Source organism: Micropterus salmoides, unplaced genomic scaffold (assembly GCF_014851395.1).
Source record: "Micropterus salmoides isolate LMB-PRFRI ecotype aquatic unplaced genomic scaffold, ASM1485139v1 Ms_hic_scaffold_23, whole genome shotgun sequence".
Lineage (NCBI taxonomy): Eukaryota > Metazoa > Chordata > Actinopteri > Centrarchiformes > Centrarchidae > Micropterus > Micropterus salmoides.
In genome coordinates, this window is record NW_024041484.1 from 20,170,880 (window position 1) to 20,188,526 (window position 17,647).

The window sequence follows — 17,647 nt, forward strand, 5'->3', positions numbered from 1 at the left end:
ATCATATGTTCAGTCCTCTAAATGCTGTCATCTACTTTACAAAACAGTCAATGAATGAATCATACGTGCTTTTCCTTTACTTAACAGCATTACCCTGGTGTGAACCACTGCAACGTAATTCCTAATTACTTCACCACCATTATTTTAAATGTATGGTAGTAGTGGAAAGAAAAGAAAAAAGAAATTCAATTACTTTCCATCAAAATGTTGCTATGTATTGTCTGTTAGTGTTTAATGTTATAAACTTTCTAGCATTGCAGTATTACAGTTCTGTAGATTTCTGAATATTAAATGATTTTGAAGTTTGGCGTCTCAAACAGAAAAGGTCAACTGTAATACAGTATCTTATCAATCAATCATTTTATCAAATGCTGACTTCTGCATACAGTGTACATTCTTTCTTTTGCCATTTGTATAATATTAAGTAAATGCAGACTCAGTTGTAACTTTTTGGCAGCCTTAAATGTATAATAAACTGTTTATTTTGAAAATGATTAAAATTCAGTGTGTCACCGAATTTGAGTATAACATTTTGTGAGCTTTGCATAGAGCCACTTGTAAAACACGGTCGATCCCTAAACATTGATTTAATATTGATGGAGTGACAGCAATGCCAAATATCATAAATAATTGGTGGCAAATAATGAGTAGCAATTAATGTGATTGATATTTAAACATAGTCTGACCTTTGACCAGCTCCTGCACTTTGTTGTACTTTGTAAGTGACTCCTCCAGTTCTTTTATCCTTTGTTCCTGTAGATAAACACGTATCGGGTTCCAGTTACCACAACTTTAAGTAAATCAAAGCGGCTGCTCAGCTGCTGCATCTGACCAGAGCGTCACACCACACCGTACCTTCTCATCGTTGGCCGACGCCAGTGTCTCCAGCACCCTCTTCATCTTCAACGCCTCAGCATCTGAAAAACAAAACAAAACAAAGAGCACATGATTTATACTCGTGGAAGGCTTAGTTAAGCTTCAACTCTCCTTGGCTCTGAAACCAGCCAGCAGAAACCAGACATAATGAAGCCATTGGGGCTCAGTGTGCTGGTCAGTAGGGCTGCTGTTTCAGCTTGTACCTTTCTGTGCGTTTCTCAGGGAGCGTTTACAAGATTAGAGGGTGTTATGACGTCGACGTAGATTCGTAGGGTTGGGGTTTGAAACCATTTAATCAATCAGAACACAATACTGATTCTCATCAAACCTTCATACCTTTACAAATCTATTTTGGTTCAGATTTTAATAACATTAAAGCTGCACTAATCAATATTTTTACATTAACACTGGATCAAATGAAAACATTTATATAGTCACTCAACCAGAGGAAAAAAAACTCCACAGTTCTAGCGTTTTAGCATCTTTTAGCTCATTGTTTTGGTTTCACTGTCCACATCTTTACTGTTTTGGTTCACTCTCAACTTTATTATCAGCGTCATTTACAGAATATGCAGCTGTTTTATGTATATTGTCCAGCACCAAACGGCAGACAGACAAAGTTAAGAGACTAGCTGGTGAACGTAGTGGAGAAATTAGCAGCTAGATACTAAGAGCCAGATATTTCCTTTAGGAGTTGGTAGAAACATAAAAAGAGAGCTAAAAACAGAGTAAATCTTGGACTTACATTCATCAAGTAGAGAGAAACACGACAAATTAATTTTAATAGTGTTTCTTTTCTGCTCGATGTGTAAATAAGCAATTGTTTGCCATAACAACTAAATGACAACCCGAATGCTTTGTAAATTACTCTTTGCTTGTAAAACAGGAGATAAAAGATTTCATAAGAGGTGCATTACACTCTGATCTTAACAACTTTGACCTGGATCTAAAATTATCTCAGCATGGAGGACTATTGGTTGATCGAATCCTGGTTTAAGCGCCGTGCTAATGAGCATCTACTACGCTGACCTTGAGCAAAACTTCCGGTTCCGTCAGTGACAACGACCTCTGATCTTAGTGAAGAAAAGTCAGCAAATAGCATATTTCTGGGTATAAGTAATAATTTACACTGACCACTTTATTAGGTACACCTGTTCAATTGCTTGTTAATACAAATAGCTAATCAGCCAATCACATGGCAACTCAATGCATTTAGGCATGTAGACATGGTCAAGACAACTTGCTGAAGTTCAAACTGAGCACCAGAATGGGGAAGAAAGGGGATTTAAGTGACTTTGAATGTTGCATGGTTATTGGTGTCAGACAGGCTGGTCCGAGTGTTTCAGAAACTGCTGATCTACTGGGATTTTCACGCACAACCACCTCTAGGGTTCACAGAGAATGGTCTGAAAAGAGAAAATGTCCAGTGAGCGGCAGTTGTGTGGGCGAAAATGCCTTTTTGATGTCAGAGGTCAGAGGAGAATGGCCAGACTGGTTCGAGATGACAGAAAGGCAACAGTAAATCAAATAACCACTCGTTACAACCAAGGTGTGCAGAATACCATCTATGAACGCACAACACGTCGCACCTTGAAACAGATGGGCTACAGCAGCAGAAGACCACCCTGGGTGCCACTCCTGTCAGCTTGGATTGGAAAAACACTGCCTGGTCTGATGAGTCTCGATTTCAGCTGCGTGCGTGCGTGCGTGCGTGCGTGCGTGCGTGTGTGTGAACAGGCAGACATGTATAAGAGACTCCCCTTTAAACGCCATTCCTCTATCATCAGGGTGGATAAGATAAGGTCAGGAGTGGGTGGAAGAAGTAAAACAGATCTGTTTGGTATGGAACAGATAAGGAGTTTTGTTTTTTGTTTTTTTTCTTTTTTTAAAGGGCCTCAAATCTACTTATTATAGTTTAGACTGTGTGAAATGCAAGAAATAATAATTAATGGAGAAATCTAGATGAAACACAGGTTGCTGGAGGAGGATCTTGTGTTGGTGGAATGTGAAATGTCTACTTGTGTAATCCTCATAAACCCTTTTGTAATATTAGAGTTGGACTCCACGAAACAACTCCCACCTCTCTCTCCTCCCTCAGCCCCGTTGTGGCTCTCCACCCTCAGTTTGCTCTCATCCTTCAGCCTCCTCAGCTCCACCTCTTGCTCCTCCAGCTGCTTCTGCAGGAGCTGCAGCTCCTCCTATAATGAGAGAAGATGTAAAAGCCTTTATTCTTCAATTCTTGTCAATTTGTCTGTGAATCCGCAGAAAAACAGAATAATTTAGTCTAGGTTTTCATTTTTTATCTGCCTATTCTTTTACAAGCTTTTAGTGGCCAGACACATATTGCTAAGCATATACAAAATCATAACGTCCGCAAAGTTAACCCATGAAATTAGTACATCACAATAAATGTAATAACAAGGCACCCAACTAATGGCGAACTATTTTTTGGATTATCAAATTAATTGTTTAATCTATCTACTACAAAATAGGCAGAAAAGCCCATCACAAGTTCCATGACTCCAAGGTAATGTCCTGAGATGGCTTATCTTGCTCAACCAATGCTCCTAAACACAAAGAGTTTAAGTTTAGACATAAAATAGAGAAATGCAGCTAATCCTCTCATTTCAGAAGCTCAAGAAGAAGAGAACGACTGTTACCGGGTTATTGCGTTTGTTGTTCATTAATTTCTGTCGAATCATTCCAGCACTACACCATCATTTACAAAGTGACTGTAAAAGGGGAGGGACTCCAGCAATTTAAAACAGAATGGACAAAATCCTAGCCTTGTCATTTTGAGCCTGTAAGCAGGCTGATGTTAGCATTTAGCTGAAAGCACCTCTTGATCTTTGGAAACTTTGGAAAGCTCCTTCAGAGCCACAAAACACATACCATCATTGTTTTAAGTGTATTTCATGTGTTAAAATCATTGGAGTGCCCCTTTAACACAACATTAGTAAGATTTAGTCAGTCAGTAGGTCAGTTAGTTTAACACCCTTATGCTCTATTTAACACACTGTGGGTCTTGTGAGATGATTCAGTGCAAACTCATATGATTCACTAAACTGTGGACACACCAAAAAAATGGACAAGCATATAAAACTGCCACAAAACGACTCATGAAAAGGTGCTCATAAAACCAACTGTTCAACTTTGAGTGACTGAAGCAAACAGCAGAATTCTGTAAATATGTTGTTTCAGGTCTACAGGTGTTAATACAAACAAAGCTAAAGAGGGGATTTGAACCTGGTACACATCCTGAAACCGGTACAGGTGGAAACACTTACAGCGAGTGTGGTGAAAGTCAGGAAAGCAGTGTGCAGCAGTGGAGAAGGAGCAGGTTTAGAGGATCTTAAGGGCCAGAAAGGAGAAAAGTACAGGCTGGAGATTAAACCTTGTTCACCTCATCGCCACTGAACTGCTCAGCGTTCTGCTTTGGACGCTTGACAGGTTAGCATGTTGCAGAAAGATGTTAAAATCACAGTAGGAAGGGGGGAGGAGGAGCAGAAGAAAGGGGGGGGGTACACGAGAAGAGAAATGATGTCATGGGGAAAATCACAAGGCTTTAAACATGTAATGATGCATTTCAAAGGTCAAGAATAAATTCAGATATCACGTCAGCTTTAAATGTAAAGGAATCACGTGTCTACTAAATGAACCTTCAGTAATGACCTGCACACACTCACTTTGGTAGCTTTGAGTTTCTTCTCACACTGCAGTCTTTCATTCTCTATGTCAGTCACCCTGAACCGCAGGTCCGTTACTTCCCGATATAAGCCCTAGGGAAAATAAAAGAACTCCCGTTACCCATTAAACTCAGAGAGAAGCCTGCTCTGGGGAGGTTTATGGACACAATGTGGGAGAGAGTTCTGAAATTTTTTAACAGGGGGAGACTTCCTGCCAAAAGCACCAAACATTATTTTCGGACTCATGTCCCATAGGAGAAAACTTGAGAAGCTCCACACATGGAGACAAATCCTGGACTAAAGGGAAGTGTCATGGTCAATTATTGCAAAAATGCTCAATCAGCAGCAGTGTAGGAGGCCTGAACTTTGGAGAAACTGTCACTAATTGTAATGTGTATAGGAGTACTTTTACATCCTTCTCAAAACAGTCATTTGAAACTTTGAACTCTAGGCTGTTTTCCTTTAGTTTACACTCCCTTTGTTTACAGGCATAACCATTTATTATATTTTTCAGGATAAAGAAATGGCATCATTTGGCATGTGAGTGGAACTGTACATACACGTTTTATGGAAAAATGTTTTACACAATGCCAGATTGTTTGTGCTTGTGTCCATAGTTACACAAGGTAAAGAAAACTATCTAAAATTTTTATTTAAATTCATAATAATTTATTCTTTCTGGTGCTGCAATTTATTTAAAGTTGTTGTGTTGCTGTGATTAGACCCCCCCATCTCATTTGTGCATTGCAGAATAGTGTCAAGCACAGTAAAAAGTTTTAGTATGCATGCTGACTTTTTTTTGGCACACTTATTGATGTTTATGGATTACTTTTAATAAAAGAATTTGATGATCATTATGCAAGATCTGGAGATACAAGGAGCACTTTCTAATATGATTTCTTAACAGATTTATGAATGTTTATCCTAAACAGACAGTGGAAACTGCTCATTATGACTGAGAAGATCTTTGACACAAAATTAATCAATCAGGTGCTAAAGGTTAAACAAATACAGGCATCAGAATACCTGAGCATTGCTTGGATGGGAACGACATGATGTGTTCTTTAGGGTGTCATTTAAATCTTAATGGGGGCTAAAATAAATACATTCACTTGCATTCAATTCCGTTAACTCCCTTCTGGCTTTAACTGTCTGGAAACACCACTAAATAATATTCACCTACTCTATGTCCCTGCTAGTGGACAGAGAGTATGGAAACTCTAACTCTCACAGTGGTGTGGGTGTGGGTGGGGGGTTCTGGCAGGAAACAGCTGCTGGAGCTCTATGGGTGTTTAAGCCTCTTCTGTAACCCTTAAAGAAGTTCACCCTGCACCACATGACAGATCTATGAGTCCTCCAGTGGAGTGAGGCAGACCTTTGTGACTTTACAACAATGACTGTGCTGCTGCCAAGATTCAGAGTCGCACATCAAATAAAACAAAGTGCAGGTGCAACTGAGAACTTCTCTGCTATTGCTACGCCATGGACGGGGATGTACCTCATTGTCTATGTGATCTCTCTCCACAGCCGTCAGCTTCAGCTTCAGACTGGACACCTCGGTCATCAGCTCCAGCTTCTGCGTCTCCAGTGCTGTCCGGTTTAACAGCTCCTGCGAAGCAAGACACGACATGATAAAGCTGCACTAAATTATTAAGTGGAGAGATCAGAATTTTTCAAACTGGTTAGCTACCTGTTGCAGCAGCTCCTCAGTAGCATTTAGTTTCTCACGATGATGCTCCAGGCAGGTGTCGAGGTCCCGTATCTTTTCACCTTGCACTTCCACCTGGTCTGTTAGAACACTCACCTGGAAAACGGTGAGAGATTAGTTTTATTTACACCAGAAGCTAGAAAGTACAAAGAGTACATATTATAAGGCCACATAATCATCTAAAATATATTAGTTTGATAACAGAAAATGTTTGGAAGATCTTAGTATGCATCCAAATATATACACTACTCAAGAACATTAAAAAGGAGCATATTTTTGGAATGGCACACCCAGTCTGCCATAATAGTTAGATGTTTGGCTCATTGTGGTATTAGTTGAGCTACACAAGAGTTGTGTTGTTTGATTGGTCTGAAGAGTAAAGACAATGCCTATAGGAACGGCTGTGGGAATATACCCCCATATAAGGAATGGAATGTGTGTTTTATTAGACAGTTATCCGGTCTAAAGGCAGGATGTTATTTTCTGTGTGGATTGTGATTGCTGGATGTCTCCTGATGGTCGTGGATGGTGTCGGATGGCATTTGGACCAGACTGCGATGGACAGATAGGGAAGTAATTCAGGTGGTAGCTTGGCGGTTTGATTTGTCTCCAAGTGGGGTCATGCCGACTATGGAGACGTTACCAGGAGACAGGAGTAGTACTGCAGGAGACGAGGTCAAGGTTGTTTGTGTATGACAAGACTGAGAAGTTGTCTCATCGAAATTGCAGAAGTACAGCTCGATCCTTGGAAATTGACTTCCACCGAGTTCACTTTGTCTTTATGTCTATTGACTTTATGATGATGGTAGGAGAGCCAGAAGACCGGTCACAGGTCCTGTTCTCACTGGAGAACACAGTACCGGCAACTTCATTACTGGAAGCCAGTTGTCAGACCGTTTGCAGGTGCTGTTGACGATGACTTCATCTTAATGCAAGATAATAGCCATCCTCACACAGCTCGGGTCTTCATGACCTTCTTTGAGGATGAAGGTGTATCTGTGATGGATTGGCCGGCCAGGTCTCCTGACTTAAACCCAATCAAGCATGTCTGGGACACGCAATCCAAGTGTGTTAGAGGCAGAGAACATCCTCCAGACAATGTTCAAAGCCTTACCAATGTCTTAGTTGAAGAACATGTATTATCTGTGTAGGAAAAGCTTCATATATCTTATTCCTCTGTGTCACTGTTACTACTAAACTAATAATTTGTTCCTAATCACCAAACTTTCTTGAATATCTGAGATCTCTTGAGTAGTTTTTGCAATGTTCTGCTGACTAACAGCCAAATACACAAATCAACAAACAGGACAGTGAACACTTTGGAAGAGGTAATCACTCAAGAACAGTACTACTTAATTGCCTATTCAAGAGCACTTGCTCTGCTGTTTTGTAGCTACAATTAACAGTTCTGCTCACAAACCTGAAGGATGAGACACTCTTTGTCACTCTCCAGTCGTGACAGACGTTCTTGGTAGACTGCTTCTGAGCCATGGCCGTTTGTCTGAAATTAGAAACAATATGTTCTGATTTGTGTTGTCTGAACAAGTAGCTGCATCAGTTAAATAATGTTTTAGACTGTTATTTCTTTTGAGATGAGAGCCCATGAAAAAAAATGAGGAAAAAGGCCTTTAGCTGTCATGTTGAAATAAGGGTCTGGCTGAGGAGTCCAAATCAAAATACACACCAGCCTTGAGCAACATAGATTTTCTAAAGGGCACATACCACTAAAGTGTATGACCATATAACCTCCCTGACTGACATGAACTCACATGGTTTTCTCTCTAAAAATTAGAGCAGATATGCGAGTTGAGCCTTCAGAGAAACATGTGAGGGTCAATAGTGCTCTCACATGCAAGTGATTTGAAAATTGAATCAAAAGCAAACTCTTCTCTCAAATATCACACATGGAGAGACAAGAAAAACAAGAGCCTCAGCCTGAGTCAATGTGAGTTTGGAAGATGGAAACTATTTGCAGCGGGACTCGTATAGAAATTCCATCATTCAGAAAGCACGTCATAACAGCACTTTTACAATAAACAGTCACGAGTCACGGTATAGACAATGGAGCACGATCAAGAGATGCAAAGCAGATCAGAAGGTAATTCATCCCAGGCTATGTCTTACATGCAACAACACTGATATTACCATACACAGACATGAGCTATAAAAAGGAATTGGTTAAACAAAAAAAAAACTTTGGCTATAAGAGAATTCTTGACTTGACAAGAAGCGTCAGAGAACCCATTTATACTTCATGCATCGGATTAGCGGATATCAAAAAAGCAAAGTGTAAATATGGATTGAAATCAGATAACGCAAACAACGTGAGGAAGTGGTTTGAGATAAATTCTATCCAGATGTTGCAAAGGTGTAAATGGATCTACTTCTACAAGACACATACGTAATATTAACTCTTCCAAAGTGCAACGTCAGCGAGCGCTTTTGTGGAAATAGTCTGCGATAACAACAGCTGAAGTTAAACTGGAATTGTACTGAAGTTAGCGATCGTTCATCCAATCAATGAATGATCTGTGTGTGAGAGGGTAAAGTGAATGACTGCCTGTGAAGATGTTGAAACTTTTGTTTTGCTAGTAGACAGCATGTATAATGTGTATATAAGTTTTTTCATTCTTTAGAATGGTGCAGTTGTATAATGCTCCATTCACAAGTTCAGTAAATCCTGCCTGAAAACACATCTTTTTAAACTGGCATATCCCGCATGATCACTCTTTTTCAATCTTTGTTTCCAGTTGTTATGTACCCTGATTTTATGTTATTATAGTTGTTAATTTTATCGATTATTGCTGTACTGTTTTATTATGTTTTGTGAGGTGAGCTTGAGTGTTCAGAAAGGCGCCTATAAATAAAATGTATTATTATTATTAGTTACAGCACCTGCCGCACAAGCAACATTATGCAAAGAGCCAAGACTAGTATTATTATTATTATTTTAAAGAATCAGAGCGGTGAATCCACCAAAGGATTGTGCAGCTCTTGCTGCTGCTAAACCTGCACAAATAAGACAAAAAGGCCCCATTCTATGCAAATGAGCTTGATTGCAAACAAAGTACAATTCACAAACGATAGCCACACGCAGTTGGAGTGAAATTATTAGCATTTTCAGAGAGTTGGTGGTAACTGAAGCACATTTATAAGGGGGTGTCACACCCATGCTTTCCTGTGATTATAGCAGCGGGGATTGTAGCCAGGTGAAGCAGTAGCGCATTACAGCACATCATGTGCACACAGATAGCACAGACAGTAGAATGAAACTGGGAAACAACATAAAACAAAGTGCTGTGATGTGAGAAGCAGCGACCATCGTTACGCACTTTAACAGTCCAGTGCATAGTAGAAAAAACAGCTCTCCATGAGCCCAGATGCAATAACCGCACGGATCATCCCAAATAACAATTACTAAAAAAAGTGAAATAACCCACAGACAGAAAGGAATGAAAGAGCAGAAGGGAGTTAATAGATAACTGGAACAGTTAGAAGTAGAATACTTCTCTTTCTAATCAAACTTTTTAAGATACGAGTGAAAGGTTTTGGTCTTGCAGCTGGATTTATGAAATTCAACTGTCTGTGGAAATTCTCACTCACCCAGATCATAGTTGTCCAAGAAAGGTTCAAATCAACTGGGCTTGGTTAAAGATACTTGAATATGTTTCACCTCATTTTCACTTAAATGTTGCTTAACCATGTTGTGTGATATGCTACTTTGGTACACTTTACTGAACAAATATTACTAGAACTACAGAAAATTGCAGATCAACATTTAAAATTGCACTGAGCTGCAAAACATTATGGGCATGTTTTTGCTGTAATATCATAAGTGCAATGTTTTTTGTGAATCAGACCCTGAGACAGGACAAATAGCAAATGATGCAATATTCTTCCAACCCCTTCTTTGTGGATTTTTTTCTTTGAGTCTGGTTAGCACAAACCATAACAGCAAATAAGAAGTACAAAATTACTGTGAAGGTGTTACACTTCCTTTTACAGACTCAAATACATAAAACAGCCAAAAAATTAAACGAATATCTTTAACAAAGACTAAACAGCACTTTATAAATGGACTTCTTACCAATCGTCCCTGCAGCCACTCTGCCAGTCCCTCTGCAGTGGAATCAGGGATCTGACATCGCAGGTTGTCCCTCTCCTCGTTGTCCATGAGCTCCAGCGCTCCCCGCAGGTCCTCCAGGAGGTGCAGCACCCGAAGGCCACCCAAGAAAGGTGAAGTGGGCGACTGGCAGTCAAACAGCCCGTTGGAGTAGTCCATGGCCTTGGAGCCTGTGGAGGAGGAGGGGAGGACTTTATTTCATACAAATCATAAAGTGGAGCTGTGAAATAACAATAGCTCATCAGGTTGGCAGGCTGCTCAAAACAAAAATCTAATTCTCATAGACAAACTGGCAGGCTTTGACAAAAGCTGATCCGTGGGTGTGGTTACAAAGCTGCAAATTTGAGATTTTTATGTAACTGTATGTTTACTTCTTTTTTCAGAACTTGGAAGTTATGTCTGTCACCACATGCCACCAAATGTCTTCATCTGGTGTGGGTGCCGTTAAATAAACAGAAGATACACAAGACTCTGTGTAGGTTCATGACTACAGCTACGTGTACACACACAGAAATAAGCATACGCATTATTTTCAGATCTACAAGTTGTGCAGGGTTTTGGAACCTCAAACACTGGAAGATAGGGTGCCTGATTTCCTCTCTCACATTAAGACAAAGATGAATGTAGACAAGCCCTTAATCATATGTTCGCATATAAATACTTCTCTCTAATCCACCGGTTTTTCAGTTTAAAAGAACAATTTCATTGCAGACAGCTTTGGCCATTTACAGCTCCTGTGTTACCATTAATTCATCACATATAACAAATCACATTAATATATCAACAGGCTTACTCACGTGTACTGTGCACAGTGTGGTATAAAGCACATACTGTTATTATATTTACAAGTTCATGTTTATTAAGTTTACGTGGGGGAAATCTGTTTACAATCTACAGCACACTTGACTTGCATCTAGACACCATGTTGTTGGTCACATGGAACATGCATGTTCAGTGTTTTACCTCTTTGTTCAGATGCATGTCTATTTACATCTTACTGTAAATTGTTCTGTGAGTAAGTACACTGACAGCAACTTAAAATCAGAGTTTAATTCCTTGTATGTGTACACATACTTGGCCAATAAATCGGATTCTGATCGTTTATACATCTGGTCTCCGAAGTCTGGGTGTAATTCACTGTTGATTATTCATAGTGGCATATTCAGACATAATTCAAAATTAGCTGACAGCATACAGCACTCCTTACAGTAATTAAGTAGACTATTTGAATTCTGATTAAATTTGCATCATGATTGGCCAATGGTCTAATACATAACGCCAACACCCAACAGGAGAACGTTTTACATGTTATCCACTCGCTCCACATTTACTGATCTATTCATTAAAAGGCAAAAATAACTGCCAAGGGCATTGCAGCTGATAATTACTGCTGTTTACATGTCATTTAATAAAGTATTTTAATTAAAAATGCTTCTATCATACATCATTTCCACTGAGAGCATTCAGTTTTTTAAGAGACTCATACTTTTACACAGAGGACACAGAGCATCTTTTAGCAATAACTGAACTCCTACTCAAACTAACATTTCAGCAACAGTATAATAACTATATTTAAGGTACTATTCTCTCCACCCATGCATAAACACAAACACACACACTCCTGCAAACATAGCGGGCAAGCAAATGTTTACAGGGATTGTATCAAAACATCATGTGACACAGTATAAGCAAATAATGGCAATTAAATCTCCTCCTGTATCTGTGAAAAACAGATTTTCTGATTTTTCTTGGAAGCAAATGCAGCAGCGTGTTGACTGAACTCGAGTGCACGATGTTCCCATCGTGTGCTCTGGCCTACTCCACACCATCTGTCATCTGTCTTAAATGTCAGCCATAATGAAGATGTCCAACGGTAACAAAGAGCGAGATAAATTAATAAATATCCAAACAAGCATGGCTTCCCCACAGTAGCCAGGGAGTGGGGCTCGACGACGGCTGTGGTTTCTGCGAAAACAGGGGGGAGTGGAGGATGTCATGTGATCAGCTGCCTCGCTCCCATTGGAAAGGTCAGCGCTATAATTACACACATCAGCGGAAAAGTAGGGACTCCGAAACTGAAGCCTGCTCTGCTCATCTGCAGCGGCACATGTACCCAGAGCGTGGCCAAAAGTTCCCAGGCAGGAGTTTGTATTCCAAACTCACAGAGCTTGAATAATCATTAGTTTCCGTCACTGCGGGGACAATGGAAACTTGCTTTCATTTCTCATGATGGAGGAATGCAGTGGAGGCAGAAAGGGCAGTGATCTAGCAGCACAATTTCAGCATTATTCCAAACTTTTATGTATATTCAGAAGGACTAAATTAAACTGCTGGTAGAAGTGGAAGGAGAAGGGCACATTGTGTTACCGTAGTATTCCCAGCTTGCAATCCAATGGATTCCAGATGTGGCTAGAGCCCATAGTATGCCATGCCCACTTCAAAAAAGTGATATAGCCAGGTCTTAAAGTCTAAGTGTACAATGTGGTTACCTGCTATGATGCCATCCATTTGCTCCAAGGCTGCAGCCAACATCTCACTGGCGTCAGACATCATCTTCTACTCAATGAATCTGAAAGAGAAAAGAAGAGAGTTAAGCAAAAGAAACAAGGGGGAAAAGACAGCAAGGATCCATAAAGAACTCTGCCAAAGCTAAGCCATTAAAGAATAACAGAGTCTGCTTTATATTCCACCAGACTACAGACAGGGGGTTCCCCAAAATGTACAGTAGCCAGCATGATGGGAAAAGTAGGCGGCTATGGCTGCAGCAGCGAGTCTTTTTCTATATTTTTACCAATTCATAAACAAACCCTAATTATGTGTTTATGAAAGTGAGACAAGTAAAAATCAAAAGGCCTTTATTCAAAACAGGAAAGTAGCCATCCTCCAAAAGGTTTAAGTATTGTAAATTTAAAAAAGAGGATGAGGTAAAAGTATCTCAACTAGTTTAGAAAAGTGGAAATTTGATCATCTAAAGTAGATGTTTAATGACAACTGGGCAAGAAGGCTGAATAAGACTTTGTGATAGGATCAAAAGCTCTATAACAACCACTAAAACCAAACTAAAGACCACAACAGCTCACTAAAGTTAACATCACATCAGTCAGTAGCCTCTTTAGACATTTTGTGACATTTACATATAAAAGTCAACACAGAAGTGATTAGATGGACATTCAGCTGATGGAAATGACTTAACAAGTATAGTCATTTTCATACAGATTCAAAGTCAAACTGTGGTGAGAAGACTGGAACTAATGTACTAATGTGCAGCGTTAAGCACAGTCTGAAAAAGAAATCTTTAAACTAATGGCTTCAGGTTGTTTCAAACACAAAACAAGAAAGAAAACTGTAGGTTGTTCATAATCTGAGCTGCAACTATTATTTTTATTACTGATTAATCTGTACCTGTAACTGAATATTTTCATAGCCTCAGTTGACATATTCAAACCGCTTTGTTTTGGCTGACCCATAGTCTAATCAAACTCCCTTTTAGAGTCAATTAATTGGGTACAATCAATCATTTAATCCCTAATTCCAGATTGTGTTCATTTCTTTTTTTTTTATGTTACAGTATACTGAATATTCTTGAGTTTTAGACTGTCATTCAGACAAAACAAGTAATTCAAGACGCAAACTTGGGATTTAGGAAACTGCGATTGTCACCATTTTCTGACATTTTACAGAGCAGACCAGACAAATCAATAATCAACATAATTGTTAGTTTCAACCCTAAAATTATTTTCACTGTTAAGAACATTGATTTGTTCCTGTACAAGCATCCCTTTCATACTACAAAGCCGGCCTGCATGTTTTTACATTTCCAAATAAAAAAAACAGAACTGAGTTATCACTAATCCAGTTATGGCACAAGCTCTCATTGTTCCTTTTTCAAATGACTGCCGCATTTAATTAACCCGGCAGTCTGTGCCACAACAAAACTGGCTGCCTGAGAGACAAAAAACAAAGTGATCTCCATGACTTCTTACCCAGCAGGCCTTATTTCCGGTGGCCGTGCAGTCTCGGGTGCTCATGGGCAGGCTCCTATCTGGAATAATGGCACTATTCTCCCAGGGGTCTCAGGCCTCGTAGCATTGGCATGCTTGGCATCTCAAACTTCCATAACAAAATTGTACAGCATCCTTGTGACTGCTGAATTCAAACACTTGTCACATGTCTCTCCTTTGCTTGTACTGACCAATTATCACTTCAAACTAAATCTGATTTAAAGGGGCTGAGATGGTATACAGTATGCAGAGAGAGCAGCTGAAGCCCAGAACTAACAACATAAAAACAGTGGCTCTACTTGTTCCCGTGGTAGGGGGCAGGCGCAGCAGGGTTTACTTCATTTCCTCCCTCTCTGGGGTCACAGTGTCACACCCAGCAGGGTAAAATGTGGACATTAAGGGCATAATTAAACCAATGGCTTCAATTTGAGCTGGCGGCTGCTGTTAAAACACAAAGGGCCTTAAGTGCTTTGTTGCCTAATTTCAACAACACACTGCACAGAAGGGGCGGAAAGTTTCTTCCAAAACATCATCCACACTGCTGTTTATTTGCATCACTCAACAACCATATTACTAAGACTGACTATGAACAGAATTATGGTGATGTAGATGCACACATGAACCTTTTCATGTCATTTAAAGCAAGACTATACATGCCTTCTGGTAAATAAGCCAGAAAATACCTTGGATTTCAAAATAAAACAACCTTGCTTTCCAATTAAATTTTAAAGCTCCCATGGGATATTCAGGGTGGAAGAGCGCCAAAGATACATATTTTACTACTAATGCTTCTTGATGGAAAACCATGGCTCACTCTCACCAGGGTGGAAGCTGTATTTGGTCAGCTGCTTGTTGATGGGGTGCCATGGGGGAAACCTACACTTTGTTCCCTTTTCCAAAAAGAGATGCTTCTTTGTTGAGAATCCAAACATTTTCTCTCTCTCTCTCTCTCTCTCTCTCTCTCTCTCTCCCCGTGTGACTGCAGAAAACAACATATTGCATGATGTGACGCTCTCATACTAAACTATCTTGTACTTCTGGTCATGGCTCAACCACGGGTGTTAAAAAAGGATGAATGAGAACATTTTAGGATCAAACAAATCTTAGTTTGTTACCAGAGTTGAGGCTGAGCTCATCCTGTCTCTGCTGTCTTGTGATGAAAGCCACGGCTGGTATTACGAGGTTCATGAGAAATATTCAGGGAAAAGTAGGGCATCTTATCAGTCTCATCATTTATGTCTGAGCAAGAATCATACCCGCAATTACATGTAATTTTGTGCTGGTCATGTGGCAGAAAATGGCACTGCCACATAAACTAGTCTGTCCATTCTTCAAGACTCATAACACCAGACCCTTTAAAATGCCAGGCAGAGACATTTTCCACTTCTCTTCACATCAGTAATGAGCAGGTCGTCAATGAAGAACTTTTTGACCGAAACCTCAAGAGAAAAGCCAACAGATGAGGGTCCAGCTCTACAGCCATGTGAAGAAGTGTCTGTAATGATGATTGATAACGCCGCACAGTGTAGGAGTAAGCACTGCACACATTCCTTAGCAGGTTTAGTTCTCCCAAAAACCAAACACTAATGCCTGGTACTGCCACCCCACCCCACCCCCATCCGACCTCTGTGACCCCCCCCTTCCTCCTTCCACCCCTCAGACGAAACCCTGAGTACTACAAAGACATCAGGCTGGTGGTATTTTTCTGTTAATTAATGCCAATTAACACCCTGAAAAGACCAAAACCAATGATTGATCCTACCAGCAAGCATCTTTACACGATGGGGCTTGTGAGATTTGCTGAAACATGATGGATGAATAGAAAAGCATTGCCCATGTATTAATGTCATGACAATATAACTTCTCATTAGCTATCCTTAGCTTACCGTGTGTGACAAGTAGAAAATGTTAATGAAGACATGAATAAAAAGGACTAATGACGGCTTCTTCAAATTGACTTATTTGTCCAAAGCTACATCATTGCATGTTCTGAATGCACTTTGTTTGAGGCTTGAACCAGCAGGCTAACAGTGTTTAACCACATTAAAAACACAATTCACTTGTGGTTCGCAACAGAACATCCACACAAATTAAATTTTTTTTTTTAAATTGCATCAACGCCTTGTATCTAAAATGTATCTGACAGAAGTAATATTTCCAAATCTATTTTATAGAAAGACAAATCTGTTTTCTAATGAGGTAAAGTGGCTTTAACGTCAACCAGATGAGAAGAAGAGATATGGAGGGGGAGGGACAGTGCATCTGAAAAGAAAATAGCCTGGGATTACTTGACCCTATGCCGAGTGGTCTGGCTCTAAAACACACACAGACATATATAGGCTTCTCACACACACACACACACACACACACACCCCACTAGTGTCCTTCCATCTGTGGTACAGATGTGCATTTCAGAATGGTCATGGTTGTCATAATGCGTGTCATAGTATGGTGGACAATACACTTGCTTCTTGGATAAAAAGTAAAATTAGCTTGCAGAATTTTTTAATCTATAAATCTAAAGAAGTCCCAATAATTTGCTTTTCACTGGTTTTTATTATTCTCCTTACAGCTGTTTGTTTTTTTTTCTTCCTGCTGATGGTTTCAAATGAAATCCCCTTTAAAATTGTTAACAAAGGCATCCCACAAGGCTCAATAGTAGCTCCATTGCTATTCACACTAAGTATAAGTATCTGCTTTGCAGCTTCACATCGTAAAGTTGATGATCCTATCTTGTATGCTATCAGCACCACTAACAAACATTTTCTCAATTAATAGATTTGTCGATAAAATGTCAGAAAACTGGGAAGAAAAGCCTGTCACAATGTCATTAAATGTCTTGTTTTGTCTGACTAACAAACCCAAAAATACTTAATAATGTATGTAAGACCAAGGAAGAAGCAGCAAATTCTCACATATGAGAACCGGGAACCATCTCGTGTTTGTCATTTCTGTTTCAAAAATTACGCTTAACGCATTATCACAAATTTCATTTTTATTATAATTTTATTATTTGATTAATCAAATCAAATTAATCTAATGATTACAGCACTACAAAGGACGCTTTCACTGGGTCGTAGTCTGCCATCTGTCTGCCCGCTTTAAATAGCTTAATCACTCTCATGTCTCTATTCATGCAAATGATTTATCAGCAGATTGTCGTCATCAACTAAAAACTGAATTAAGCTAGAATACAGAGCTGTTTCTCATTCCAAAACAGAAAATTATTCAGCATACTTTGTGCATGTGTTGC

General features: G+C 39.6%; 1 protein-coding gene across 1 annotated transcript in view; it reads right to left on the reverse strand.

Moving 5' to 3' along the window:
- LOC119918003 (liprin-beta-1-like) overlaps positions 1-17,647 on the reverse strand; it is a 30,787-nt gene that overhangs the window by 10,143 nt on the left and 2,997 nt on the right. The window contains exons 2-10 of the mRNA XM_038738488.1: positions 12,883-12,962; positions 10,358-10,563; positions 7,691-7,771; positions 6,253-6,366; positions 6,061-6,171; positions 4,563-4,655; positions 2,957-3,074; positions 856-917; positions 687-753 (exon numbers count right to left, since the gene is read on the reverse strand). Of these exons, the coding sequence (XP_038594416.1) occupies positions 687-753; positions 856-917; positions 2,957-3,074; positions 4,563-4,655; positions 6,061-6,171; positions 6,253-6,366; positions 7,691-7,771; positions 10,358-10,563; positions 12,883-12,946 (916 nt within the window). The 5' untranslated portion in view covers positions 12,947-12,962. The remainder of the gene's footprint in view (positions 1-686; positions 754-855; positions 918-2,956; positions 3,075-4,562; positions 4,656-6,060; positions 6,172-6,252; positions 6,367-7,690; positions 7,772-10,357; positions 10,564-12,882; positions 12,963-17,647) is intronic.